Raw genomic sequence first — 14,489 nt, 5'->3', positions numbered from 1 at the left:
ACACGATCAAAACTTTACGTCGGTTTGATGCAACCTCACGTTTCACCGTCTGCTACGGTGCAATGACACTTTTGTTTTTTCAACCTATCACAATATACGGACTCTTATGACGATATAAAAACGGAAAATATTTGCACTCACCTCTCTGGCAGAGACATCTTCTGTAGATCGTCGCTACCTGGACGTATGTATTTTTAAATTGGAATCGTCAAGACCACCTCCTCACGCAGCAGCAGTGTCGAATTTCCGTGCATTTGGGTCACACTCAGATCGTATCGTGGGCCGCAAATCTTCCAAACTGTCGTCGAAGAGCGGCACCTGCGTGAAATATCCAATGCACTACGAGTCTGCAATCGAAACGACCGAAGACAAGTCACAGCGTATGAAATACTGCCTCTGTAAACAATGCTTATTGATCTCAAAAGTTTGTGTCATGCCAGGAATAATCGTAAGCTTCATCGACCTTCTCACAAACGCATACAAGATTCAGAAAAACACATAACAAAACAATTACCGTTTCAAAAATCAATCTCACAATTCATAAATCGCTTCTTATATTTTACGAACTTTAAAAAGTACAACATTTGAGAGTATTTTCCACTTTATTCAAGAACTATTTACTATGTAATCAATGCGCAGAACTATTTCGACTCAGGCTCGCAGACGAAAGTTCCGGTTTGAAAATATTATTTTGTCTTCAATCTGTCCAGATTATTTATGATTTTTTTTCTGAAGTTGAAAGTTGAGATTCTCGTTAGTCATATGCATAAGAAATGCATTTTTATGATATGACAATGACACGGGGAACTTTGACCTATTCTGACCGTAACTTAACCAATGTCACATGACTCTTTGGAAAACGAAAGCGTCGTTTGCGACAAGATGTCGATCGCTCTTGGGATTCGTTTGATACGAGGCGTAAGAAGAAACGGCGCTGGTTGTTCATGTTATCGTGGCAGCGAAACATCCGGGTGAGCAGTTTGTTTTTAATTTCGATTTCCTCTCAATGCGATGAGATTGTTAAGTACCTGATTTTTCAGAACAGATCATCACCTTTCTTTGTTGTGTTCATCAGCTGATTGCTGACGCTCTTGGCAAATCATCAGTCATAAGACATCATATGATCATTGAAAAAAAAAACACTTGTCTGCCAGTACAGTGTCCGTGTGGGTATGGGTTTGAATCCCATTCCCGCCCTTTCTCCCAAGTTTGACTGAGAAATTAAATTGGGCATCTAGTCAATCAGAGGAGACGAAAAACCAAGGTCTCGCGCAGTGCAGCACGCATTTGGTGCAGAGGAAAGAACCCATGGCAACAAACTTGTTGCCCTCTTGTAACATTCTGTAAACAAAGTCCACTCTGATAGGTACACAAATACATGCATGCATTCAAGGCCTGACAAGCATGTTGGGTGCACGAACCAATATACGTCTGTGGTTGGGTGATGCTGCTGTCGGACATCTGCCTAGCAGATGTGGTGTAGCATGTACGGATTTGTTTGAACGCAGTGACGTTTCCTTGAGAAACTGAAACAGAGACGGGCATGGTCCCCGAAGGCCAGCTAGCCCCCAAGGGTCACAGTCATAGTCAAGGGGCACAGAGTCATAGTCCTTCACAAAAGAAGGAAGTAAATGAAGTGGATAAACCATTTACCATACAGCTAGATTCCGGCCCAACACTCGGCTTATATCACAGATTGACATAAGTTTTACATTTGGGCCAACAGCAAAGTGAGAGCTGTATTATCAGTGGTTTCTCCAGTCAATGGGAAATCATTTACAGCTTAGTCTTTTGTGAAGGACTATGACTCTCAAACTAGGAGGCCACATTGCACTGGCTCTTAGTGCTGCAGCCTTGTGGGCTAGTTGGCCTTTGGGAACCATCCCAACACCGACTGTCCTAAAACCCCCTTGGCTGAGAGAGTGGGGATGTAACTTGGGCAAGACACTCTCCACTATAATCAAATTCTAGCCCAAATAGTCGGAACAGCAGTTGCCTCCTCTGCTGTTCTGATGGTCATAATCGGACACGACTGACTATCATATGAAAAAAAAAAATGAAAAAAAAGAAATGAAAAAAAAGGTAGATCTCACTTTGTGCTGTTAAGGCTTTGTATTCATTGTTTGTATGAAAGTTTGGGTCAGTTGATTCAGGGCGTGTTGTGTTATGCTGCTGCAGTCAGTCATCTGTCTTGCAGATGTTGTGTAATGTATATGGATTGGTCCGGATGCAATGACACCTCATTGAGAAACTGAACCTGCATGTCTTGTCTTCTAGATTTTGCTGTTCTATGGCATGTTTTTTGTTTGTTCGCTTATTTCATCTTTTTTGGCAGGGGTGTGATGGGTGTGATGTTTTTTTGTTTTTTTTTGGGGGGGGGGGCGGGGCTGGGTGGTCGGGGGATGGATAATTGACTGTGCTATAGCCTGTTTGTCTGTTGGCATTGTTTGTGCGTGTTGTTCTGGGGTGACAAAATAATGCAATATGAGCAAAGTGGTCGACGGGCGCAATAGCCGAGTGGTTAAAGCGTTAGACTGTCAATCTGAGGGTCCCGGGTTCGAATCACGGTGATGGCGCCTGGTGGGTAAAGGATGGAGATTTTTGCGATCTCCCAGGTCAACATATGTGCAGACCTGCTAGTGCCTGAACCCCCTTCGTGTGTATATGCAAGCAGAAGATCAAATACGCACGTTAAAGATCCTGTAATCCATGTCAGCGTTCGGTGGGTTATGGAAACAAGAACATACCCAGCATGCACCCCCCCGAAAACGGAGTATGGCTGCCTACATGGCGGGGTAAAAACGGTCATACACGTAAAAGCCCACTTCATGTGCATACGAGTGAACGCAGAAGAAGAAGAAGAAGAAGAAGAGCAAAGTGGTCCATGGGGGAACAAACGTCCAAAAAGCCTAAAATGCAACATTTTGGGGAAACAGACCCAGGGAGACAAAGACCTGGTTGAAAGAAATTTTGGGGGTACATAGACCAGGGGGAACATGGGGCTAACACCCTCTATCAATGTATAATTCAATAACTCTGATTAATGTGTGTGTGTGTGTGTTGTGTGTGTGTGTGTGAGAGAGAGAGAGAGAGAACCAATACATGTCTTTGACTAATATAAACTCAGTAGCTATGATTGATGGTGTTGTGAATTGTGAGTGTGTCTCCAAGTCTGTGGTTGTGGCTGTGTGTCACTTTGTGGATACGTGTGTGTGTGTGTATTTGTGTGTGCACACACATTTTGAACTATGTCATGTGTGTGTGCGTGTGTGTGTGTATGTATGTAGATGTAAATATGTGGTGTGTGTGTGTGTGTGTGTGTTTGTGTGTGTGTGCGTGCGTGTGTGTAAGTAAGGTAGAGAGAATGAAAGACTCAGAGAAAGAGAGGAGCCCCCAGTGTTGAAACCTTCATCATAGAATTACCATGATTCATGCGGGGATGATGAACAGCAACATTGTCTTCCATTGCTGAGCAGTGCTCTGGGAGCAGAGAGATAGAATTTGGAAACATATCTGACTGCTTATATTAATCAATGTCATTTAAGATAGTTTACATTCAGCTTTTCATAAACGCCCATGCCCTGTACACTGGAGAATGACTGCTGTACGATAATGAATGAAGAGAGCAAGATGCTATACTGAGAGAGGGACCAGTACGTCCAGTAACACACCATTTGATACACTTGTATGTATACACAAGTGGGCTTTTACGCGTATGACCATTTTCACCCCCACCATGCAGGCAATCATACTCCCGTTTTTGGGGGAGAGTGGTTGGTTAAAGGTGGAGGTTGTTTTGGTGTGATTTTTTTTTTCCAGTGTCAACAAATGTGCAGAGCTGCTAGTGTATGACTTGTGCTGCAGAAGATTCAAACTCGAACTTGCAAACTTTTAGAGTACATGTATCGAGCTCCGAGTCTCAGCAGAACAATTTATCAGAGTTACAGTTTGAACACAAGGTTGCTCTGATTGAGGTGAGAGACAGCAGAGTCTTTATCTTTAACAATGGTATGCGAGGACTGGCAAGTCGGTCAGGTGCTTGTTATTCAACTCGTGCTGATAAATGATATAACTCATCAGTCCAGTTTTCACCCTGTTGCGGTTAATGGTGGTATTCTGTTGTGAACTGAGCAGCACTGCCTTTAACTTGTTCAAATGAGACATCCCTGTTCAACAGGGAAACGATACACGTGCACACGTGCACAAGCCCTCCCCCTCTCCCCAACCCCACCCCTCCACACACACACACTTTGACATCACACACGCACACACACACGCGCGCGCGCTTCTATTAAAGGGAAGTTACTGAAGCCTACAACGTCGACAGGTACCCGTTGAGTCGGTTGTCGGACCTCTGTATTGACGCAAATCAGGGTACTTTTTTTTTTTTATTTCTTATTTTTTATTTTTATTTTTTAATATATGTTTCTTCTATTGAGTCACAAAGCTTGATCAGACTTTAATTCTCTTATCACAAATCTAGATCATGGTCACATGCTACTGTGTCGCAAACCTTGACAAGGCTTGCGTTTTGCTGTGTCGCAATCCGACCACGTTCCGGGATTACGAAACAAGGGCTTTGCTGCACAATAACATTGATAATAGATTATTTACGAAGGAGATAAACTATTGTTTATAAGAGGTGGGTGATACAGAATAATCAGTAATTAAATACTGACATGATTTTATCGTTGACGGGGGGTGCACCAGTCGAGATAATAGACCGGCGGTAGGCCTTCAAGCATTAAACGGTTTTTAGTCTCAATAGTCAAGGTCCTCAGAGCCCCGGGGTTCTGTTCGGTGCGACTGATCCCGATAGATCGGCGCCTCAGTGGTAGGTGGTTCTTCGTTCGTGGGCTGCGACTCGGTCTCACGTTCACTCGTAGGCCGTCTGCATAAGTGGGCTTTTACGCTTATTATGAGAATATGACCGTTCTTATCCCCGCCATGTTAGTATTGGGGGCCGACTCTGTTTTCGCTGGGGAGAGTGGTGGTTTAAGGGTGGAGGTTTTTTTTGTTGTTGTTCTGTTTTGTGTTTTTCCGTCGGATTTCCGATGTCAACATGTATGCAAATGCCTTAATCCCCGTGCGTACGTATACACATGCAAAAGATGAAAATACGCGTTATATATATATCATTTTTTGGGGTGGGTGGGGTGGGGGTGGGAGGACTAAACGTGAAACTAAAAACATTGATGGAGTCGTTCTGAGAAAGACATGAAAATTACTGTAACTTCACCTGAGACCCCTCTCCACCAAATATTTATCGGAAATAAAGGAGAAGGAGAGAGAGAGAGAAATGAAATCATGGAGTCCTTTTCAGGTAATCAAGAAAAACTCCCTCTCCAAGTGTAATCTTATTTACCTCTTGCCTTATAAATGCCGTGATGCGCGATTTTCAAAATGTCCAACCACGGTGGGTTTTTTTTTTTTTTTTTTTTTCAAAATCAATATTTTCCAGTGAAAGATCGGGTTGGAGGTAATCTGTGGCAGGAGGTGGGGTGAAAAGTATTACCTGTCCTGAAATAACCTGAAAGGGAAATGTTTCAGAGCCGACTCCAATGGAGTGCTTAGTATAGGAGCATTTTCAGGCTCTACATCGGCGTTCGACTATATGCCGGGCGCAATAGCCGAGTGGTTAAAGCGTTGGACTGTAAATCTGAGGGTCCCGGGTTCGAATCACGGTGACGGCGCCTGGTGGGTGAAGGGTGGAGATTTTTACGATCTCCCAGGTCAACATATGTGCAGACCTGCTAGTGCCTGAACCCCCTTCGTGTGTATATGCAAGCAGAAGATCAAATACGCACGTTAAAGATCCTGTAATCCATGTCAGCGTTCGGTGGGTTATGGAAACAAGAACATACCCAGCATGCACACCCCCGAAAACGGAGTATGGCTGCCTACATGGCGGGGTGAAAACGGTCATACACGTAAAAGCCCACTCGTGTGCATACGAGTGAACGTGGGAGTTGCAGCCCTCGAACACAGAAGAAGAAGAAGGCGTTCGACTATGCCAGGCGTGGTGTGTGTGTGTGTGTGTGTGTGTGTGTGCGTGCGTGTGTGTGTCAGTGTGTGTGTGCGCGCGCGCTCTTAAAGTTCAATGTTCAATGTGTAAAACAGGCCAGGGCTCTTGGAATGAATTCATCGCCATGGGTGTCAGAAGTAGCTGTGATTTGAATAAATTTCAGTTGGGGGAAAATGCTCTCTCTCTCTCTCTTGTTTGTTTTGTTTTTGTTGTTGTTGTTGTTGAAGAATTTGCTTTTGTGCATGCAATTAACTTACCCACACACCCCCACCCCACCGCCCCCCCAATTGTATTTGGTTGAGGAAGGAGGCAAAATAGTTAAGACGCTCAGCTGCCAATACAGAGAGTCCGTAAGGGTTTGGGTTCGAATCCCGCTCTCGCCCTCTCTCCCAAGTTTGACTGGAAAATCAAACTTAGCGTCTAGTCTTTCGGATGAGACGATAAACCGAGGTCCCGTGTACAGTACGCACTTGCTGCACTGGAAAAGAACCCATGGCAACAAGTGTTGTCCTCTGGCAAAATTATGTAAAAAGAAATCCACTCTGATAGGTACACAAATAATAATTATATAAGCATGCACTCAAGGCTTGACAAGCGCGTTGGGTTATGCTGCTGTCAGGCATCTGTCTAGCAGATATGGTTTCGCGTATATGGATTTGTCCGAACGCAGTGACCCCTCCTTGAGAAAGTGAAAGTGAAACTGTTAGTTAGTCGTGTCGTGTCCGACTTCGATCATCAGAACAGCAGAGGAGGCAACTGCTGTCCCGACAATCTGGGCTAGAATTTGATTATAGTGGAGAGTGTCTTGCCCAAGTTACACCCATCACTTTCTCGGCCAGGAGGTTTTAGGACAGTCGGTGTTGAGATGGTTCCCAAAGGCCAGCTACCCTCCAAGTCTGCAGCGTTAAGAGCCAGTGCAATTCCTAGTTTGTGAGTCATAGTCCTTGACAAGCTGTTAATGACTTCCCATTGCAGTGGGAAAAACCAGTGCAATTCCTAGTTTGTGAGTCATAGTCCTTCACAAGCTCTCAATGACTTCCCATTGCATTGGGAAAAACCACTGATCATAGTTCACACAGCTCTCACTTTTCTGTTGGCCCAGTTGTAAGCATATGTCAATCCAAATAGGAACTTCTCGTTTGTACAATCGTGATAATCACTGTCAAACGCTTTCGCTTAGACTTCTTTCAACAGACACAATCAAATCTCTGAAGCATGGGAACTGATTTTCAGACACCCACTCACACGGCGGTAAAACCCTGTTGTTGTTGTTTTTTTCTAAAACATATAAAATCTATATTATTACCGTAACTGACATGGAGAGAATTATGTATTTTAACTGTGTGTCTTTTTTTGTGTGTGTGTGTAGAGAGAGTAACAGGATTTTATTCATAACATTGAACGACCTCTTACGTACAGTTTCTGTTCTTATTACCATTATTATAGAATCATTTCATTACAAAGTAATGAATATTTTACACGGCAGTGTATACCGTTTTTCAACCCACTATATATGCTAATCTAAGACACACACACACACACACACACACACACACACACACACACACACACACACACACACACAGAGAGAGAGAGAGAGAGAGAGAGAGTATTTACACTTGTGCGCATAACGAATTAACCGTCCAAAGTTCAGCAACAATGTAGAAAGAAACAACACAGGGGCTAATACATAGCCTTGTGGGACACCAAAGGATGTATGAAAAATTTTAAATGAAAAAAAAGAAAGAAAAGCATTTGCTGCCATGTTGTTTTTGATGTTATTCTTATGTATACGCGTGCCAAGTGCATGCTTCACACTGGACCTTGCTTTATCATTTCATCCGAAAGACTAGTACCAAGACCACCTCTCAAGGTCCAATTTGTATCTGTATTTGTATTTCTCTTTTTAATCACAACCGATTTCTCTGTGTAAAATTCGGGCTGCTCTTCCCAGGGAGAGCGCGTCGCTTCACTGCAGCGCCACCCTTTTTTTGGGGGTATTTTTTTCCTGCGTGCAGTTTGATTTGTTTTTCCTATCGAAGTGATTTTTCCACAGATTTTTGCCAGGAACAACCCTTTTGTTGCCGTGGGTTCTTTTACGTGCGCTAAGTGCATGCTGCACACGGGACCTCGGTTTATCGTCTCATCCGAATGACTAGCGTCCAGACCACCACTCAAGGTCTAGTGGAGGGGGAGAAAATATCGGCGGCTGAGCTGTGATTCGAACCAGCGCGCTCAGATTCTCTCGCTTCCTAGGCGGACGCGTTACCTCTAGGCCATCACTCCACACAATGGGATGATGAGTAAAAAATAAAATAAATAAAATAAAATTAAATAAAATAAAATTTAAAAAAAAGAAGAAAATTCCTGGTCAACATATGGGACTCGAACCACGTCGTGGTTACTCGCTTCCTAGTAGCATGCATTGCCGCCAGACCACCGTTGTACTGGACGGTATGACTGAATTATTTGGTCACCCGTGTGTCACATGCACCCGGCGTGGCTCCAGTTTCTGTTTTTCAGTGTTGCGAGTCAGTTCTGCACAGACTTTCCAGAAAACTCGGGTACAACTGCCAGAAATATAATGAGAAGAAGAAGAAATAATAGTAGTAGTAGTAGTAGTAGTAGAAGAGGAAGTAGTAGAAGTAGAAGACGAAGAAGAAGAAGAATACGTTTATACAGCGCTTTTAAACCTCTCAAAGCGCTTTGAAATGATACGTCAGTCGTACACACACACATATACACACACGCACACACACACAAACACACACACACACACACACACACACAAGAAAAAGATGTTCATCCTCAGGATACAGATATGGATTGGAGTGCCATGGTCGTGTAAAGACTGCTTGAAAAGGAGTGTTTTTAGATTTGCTTTAATGGATGTTTGTGAAGGACAATGTTGGAGAGAAAAAACCAGTGAACACCATACTATACTATACTATACTATACTATGCTATACTATACTATACTATACTATACTATACTATACTATACTATACTATACTATACTATACTGTATGTCTGATAGTCGCGTCCGAGGAGGCAACTGCTGTCCCGACTATCTGGGCTAGAACTGGATTACAGTGGAGAGTGTCTTGCCCAAGTTACATCCCCACTCTCTCAACCAAGAGGGTTTTAGGACAGTCGGCGTTGGGATGGTTCCCAAAGGCCAACTAGCCCACAAGCAGCAAATTGTGGTCAACTCTGCGAAAGCAAGCTTTCTTTGTTCACACAAAGAAATCTTTTGTGACAAAGGAGTGACACAACACAAAACGACACAACACAACACAGCACAATTAACACACCAGAGCACAGCGCAACACAACAACACAGCACAACACATTACAGTACAGCACAACACCGTACAATACAACATCGGGAATCACTGTCCAAAGTCCACAGATACCGTCATCACTGCTGACAGAGCAGAGGCTATCGTAGCAACCTGTTTACTTTAGGACTGAGACACTGGTCATTGTCCGTTGGAGGGGGAGGGAGGGGGGGCAGTGGGCATACTATCTTGAAGTTGTCTGCATTTGAGTTTGATAACCCAGTGCTTCCATTAGCTGCTAAGTGGTTCGTATTTGTATTTGTATTTCTTTTTATCACAACAGATTTCTCTGTGTGAAATTCGGGCTGCTCTCCCCAGGGAGAGCGCGTCGCTTCACTACAGCGCCACCCATTTTTTTTGTATTTTTTCCTGCGTGCAGTTTGATTTGTTTTTCCTATCGAAGTGGATTGGATTTTTCTACAGAATTTTCTTCTTTGACCTTTGTCTTGAACAAAGTAAGCCGCTCGCTCTTCCACACACTCCATGTAAAAAGCTAGTTTTAAAGTCGGAGAGTGGCCACACACAACATGAACTCCAACGGAGTCTGTGAATGTCATACAACTCGGTGTTGATCTCGAAAATTATCAACACGACAAAACGTGTTAGAAGGAACTCTGTGTCTTCACACACACACACACACACACACACACACACACACCGCCTCTCTCTCTCTCTCTCATTCCTTTAGAGGGGATGGGGGGCGGGGGAGGGGGGGGGATCGGTATAGTAGAGTGAGGTAAGTGACCGTGTGATGTGTTTTCATGGTAAAAATAAGACACACACACACACACACACATACACAGACAGAGGCACAAGCATGGTATAGAGAGAGAGACAGACAGAGAGAGACAGACAGACAGAGAGAGAGAGAGAGAGAGAGAGAGATAAATGGATAGATTTTAACAGGTGTTCGTTTTCGCTGATCCAAGCGCCGTTCCATGGTGTCGTTGAAACAGCTTGCTTTTTGTTGCTCCTTTGTATAGCACTCTCAAATGGCCGTCATAAAAATATCATCGGCTATTTTGTTTTTGCTTCTGACACATTTATAATGGGGAATGGGAGGTCAGGAGAAGGAGGGGGAGGGGGTAAGGGGGGGGGGGGTTCGCTGTTTAGTTTATCCTGGAATGGATACCGAACACATGACAATAATGACTCATCCATTGTTATCGACACCTGTTTGGAAACAAGGGAGTCTGTGTACTTTCCTTGTTTGTTTGACAGTTATGTGTGTGTGTGTGTGTGTGTGCGTGCGTGCGCGTGTGTGTATGCGTGCGTTTATGTGTGTGTGTGCTCGTGTGTGTGTGTGTGTGTGTGCGTGCGTGCGCGTGTGTGTATGCGTGCGTTTATGTGTGTGTGTGTGCTCGTGTGTGTGTGTGTGTGTGCTTATGTGTGTGTGTGTGTGTGTGTGTGTGTGTGTGAAAAGCAGGGATAGACTTGTCTTTCTGGCCGGGCAGAGAGACCACAAGCATCAGTTAGTTTGTTATTTACTGGCTGCATTGCTGTTCAGCTTGTGTTCTCGTTGTTGTTGATGCTGCTACTGGGTTGGGTTTATTTATTTATTTATTTATTTATTATTATTAATTTTTTATATATAATAAAGTGACTGTTCTTCATCATTACTGTATTGCGGAGCTAGTGTCCAGTCGATCTTGTTGTATACTCATGATGAAAGTGTTGAAAACAAACAAGTACTGCTGTCACTTATTGTGTATGTGATGCATGATTATTATTGTATCACACATGGATAAGAAATAATCATACAAACTGCCGGGATTCCCCCCTCATCCCCCTCTCTGTCTATGTTTGCTGCACTGTTGTTGCAAGTGGTAGATTTGTTAACTTTTTTTTTTAAACTCTGACTTTTTTTTTCTTTTTTTTTAAATTCGACTTTAAATCAAACTGACCGATAACCAACCATCAACTATCTTACACGTGTTTGGTGTTTTTATGTAAGTGGCAGGTGTTTTGTCCTCCTTTTTTTTTTCTTTCTTTATTTCTTTCTTCTTTTTTCTATTACTATCAGTAGTAGTAGTAGTAGTAGTAGTAGTAGTATCATTTTAATGGTTTAACTTCAAGTAGACCAAACCAATAAGCAAACGGACGTTCTTAGCTGTTACGGATTTACTTACTACTACTACTGCTACCATTACACACAACAACTGCTTGTAGCACACCATCGATTTGACTTCGGCCGGGCCGTCAAAACCATACGGCATATTCCGTAGTAAGTTGAGCTGGACAGAAAGACCCGTGTGTCAGTACCTTTAGCTAAACAGAGGGGAGAAATGTGGGGAGGGCCTTCACTTCCTGGCCGTGGAGAGGGATAAAGAGATAGTGAACCCCTGCCCCTATATCTCCATTTCCTTTTCAAACACTCATGGCCTGGCCCCCACAGAGTTATAAATAGCTCCTGGTCACTGTTGGCCGTTGTTTATACACACAGTGGTGTTGTTCGGTGGGTCAGCGATCAGATATCTCCCAGAAGCCTCATTCAGATTGGTTCAGTTTGTGGATTCCCACGTGATGCCGTCCGTCCAGTGGGGCGTATAAAACAAGCTGACATCTCCCAGAGGCCCCATTCAGATTGGCTCAGTTTGTGTATTCCCACGTGATGTCGTCCGTCCAGTGGGATGTATAAAACAGGCTGACATCTCCCAGAGGCCTCATTCAAACTGGTTCTGTCAGTGGATTCACACACACGTGTTGTCGCCCGGTGTATGAAAACGAGCGGACAGTCTTCTTCCTGGAAGCCTCATTCAAACTAGTTCTGTCAGTGGATTCACACACACGTGTTGTCGCCCGGTGTATGAAAACGAGCGGACAGTCTTCTTCCTGGAAGCCTCATTCAAACTGGTTCTGTCAGTGGATTCACACACACGTGTTGTCGCCCGGTGTATGAAAACGAGCGGACAGTCTTCTTCCTGGAAGCCTCATTCAAACTAGTTCTGTCAGTGGATTCACACACGTGTTGTCGCCCGGTGTATGAAAACGAGCGGACAGTCTTCTTCCTGGAAGCCTCATTCAAACTAGTTCTGTCAGTGGATTCACGGCACACGATTGAAGACAACACAATGCCTTCTTTGCCGTCTAAGAGATCTATGTGAGTAAGAGTCGTGCTTACTATGTTCATGTTACTTATCCAGTGTGGTTTGTAGTGGTTATTGTTAGTGGTGATGGTTTATTGTTTGCCGCTTTCTTCCGCCGGTGTTGACTCAGACGTTATCATACACTACTATTTTATTCCTCAGTTATCTAGAAATTCATTATTGTATCACCCCGTCATTCTCAAACTGCTGAAATCAATTATTGTATTATAGTTGTTTTTTTTTATTTTAATTTATACATTATATCCTCCAGCCGCCTCACAAACTTATACAATACGCGACAATTGATTTGTAACACACGTTCCATTTGACTTCGGGGGAACTCCGTCACTATTAACACGGAAAAGGCCTTTAATCAATCTGAGGAGAGATTTTTTTTTCTATCTCGTGGAGAGGGCTTTATCTTCAGTTCTCGATTGTGGATAATTTCTTGGAGCCCCATCTCCATTCCTCGTGCACTGACTTATGCCACACTCCGCCACCCCCCCCCCCCCCCCTCTCCCCCCACTGATCTACAAATAATTCGTTCTTTAGTTTGTCTTTTCACTGTAAGTGATATTAGATGAGGGTAGGAAAAAAATCGAGTGGGAGGAGGGGGAGGGGGGGGATTACTGTGTACGGATGCGAGTAAGTGAGTGTGTGTGTGTGTGTGTGTTACATATAGAAAATGATTGATTTAAGTTTTATTTAAAACAACAACAACAACACACACACACTATTGTCCGGAACAGTGTAAAGTTGCCTTATTGAAGTTGGTCGAGTCACTTGGTCAGTTTGACCAGCTGGGGAGTCCACTACCCAACAACGGTCGAGAAGAAAACAGAAATGGAGTTTGTCAGCAGACTATGGCATCTCTGCCTTCAAAGCGATTTATGTGAGCATGGATCGTACAGACCTCTGTCAGTGTTATTTATCCAGGGGTTAACTTATCCAATTTCAGCGTCCTAAATTATTGCACCTACTTTACCGGCAATTTTTGTGCATGTATGAAACGATATTACCAATACTGAGTAGTTGTTGTAACCCATTTTCATTGCATTGTGTTTCGCACTTTCTTCCTCTCTCGATCGCCTCGTTGCTCGAAAGTTCGTAGAGCCAATCAACTTCGAGAGCACAGATCATGTGACGCGCCTCTATAAGTCATGTCAACACGGAACTCTCTAGCGGTCTATTGTGCGTGCTACGGAACTCCGTGAAGAACGATGCCTTCCGAGTCGGGCCAAACTGTGTGGAGGTCTTTTCTCTTCTCGGCACACTCCGTAGTAAGTTGAGCTGGACGACCTGTTGGCTGGTCAGGACTTGGGACTTCGTTCGGTGAAGGTTGTCATGCTCGAGGGGATGATTATCGAGTCCAGACGGCAAACTCGGCCAGTGTGATAACATTTTACAGACTGGCAGGGGACGTAATTCACTGGGCTGCTTGTAGTTACTGACCCTTTCAGCTTCACACATGGCCCCACTGATCTAAAAATAGTACGCTTTTTTATTTTATTTATTTATTTTTTTTTTATGTCCCTCGTAAAAAGCCATGCTTCACTGTCACACGCGTGCACTGTTCGACGGAACGTGTTTTACTGAGGCGCGGCGAACCTCCCAGAGACTGTCAAAATTTGGGGTCGTGCGCGGAAAAACCATGACTTCTGAAAAATGACTTGTTACTATTGTATTTCCTTGTTTGCTCGAATGGGCTTTTTCGTTCGTTTGTTTGTTTGTTTCTTTTTGTTTGTTTGTTTGTTTGTTTGTTTTCTCTCTCTCTCTCTCTCTCTCTCTCTCTCTCTCTCTCTCTCTTTCTCTTATCTGTCCATGACATTGGTCCCTCCCCCCCTTTATTTTCGGTATTTTGTGTGTCGCAATTGTATGTATGTACCTCCCTTGCAAACAGGCCGGTGGCCTTGCAGTAAAATATTTCTGAGTTCTGAGTTCTCTGTCTCTTATCTGAGCTCTCTCTCTCTCTCTCGTGGTGCGTTGTGTTGAGTTGTGTTGAGTTGTGTTCAGTGTTTTTTAGTGGTGTGTGGCCGGT

General features: G+C 43.8%; 2 protein-coding genes across 2 annotated transcripts in view; one reads left to right on the top strand and one right to left on the bottom strand.

Moving 5' to 3' along the window:
• The window catches only part of LOC143277468 (rho guanine nucleotide exchange factor 11-like), a 266,699-nt gene extending 266,265 nt beyond the window's left edge, over positions 1–434 (bottom strand). The window contains exon 1 of the mRNA XM_076582306.1: positions 142–434. Within this exon, the coding sequence (XP_076438421.1) occupies positions 142–158 (17 nt within the window). The 5' untranslated portion in view covers positions 159–434. The remainder of the gene's footprint in view (positions 1–141) is intronic.
• A 424-nt stretch (positions 435–858) lies between these two features.
• The window catches only part of LOC143277500 (glucose-6-phosphate exchanger SLC37A2-like), a 66,182-nt gene continuing 52,551 nt past the window's right edge, over positions 859–14,489 (top strand). The window contains exon 1 of the mRNA XM_076582352.1: positions 859–971. Coding sequence (XP_076438467.1) covers positions 883–971 — 89 coding nt within the window. The 5' untranslated portion in view covers positions 859–882. The remainder of the gene's footprint in view (positions 972–14,489) is intronic.

Source organism: Babylonia areolata, chromosome 34 (genome assembly GCF_041734735.1).
Source record: "Babylonia areolata isolate BAREFJ2019XMU chromosome 34, ASM4173473v1, whole genome shotgun sequence".
In the NCBI taxonomy this organism is placed as follows: Eukaryota; Metazoa; Mollusca; class Gastropoda; order Neogastropoda; family Buccinidae; genus Babylonia; species Babylonia areolata.
The sequence above is the reverse complement of the archived record's forward strand: the minus strand, read 5'-3'. Positions and strand labels throughout refer to the sequence as shown.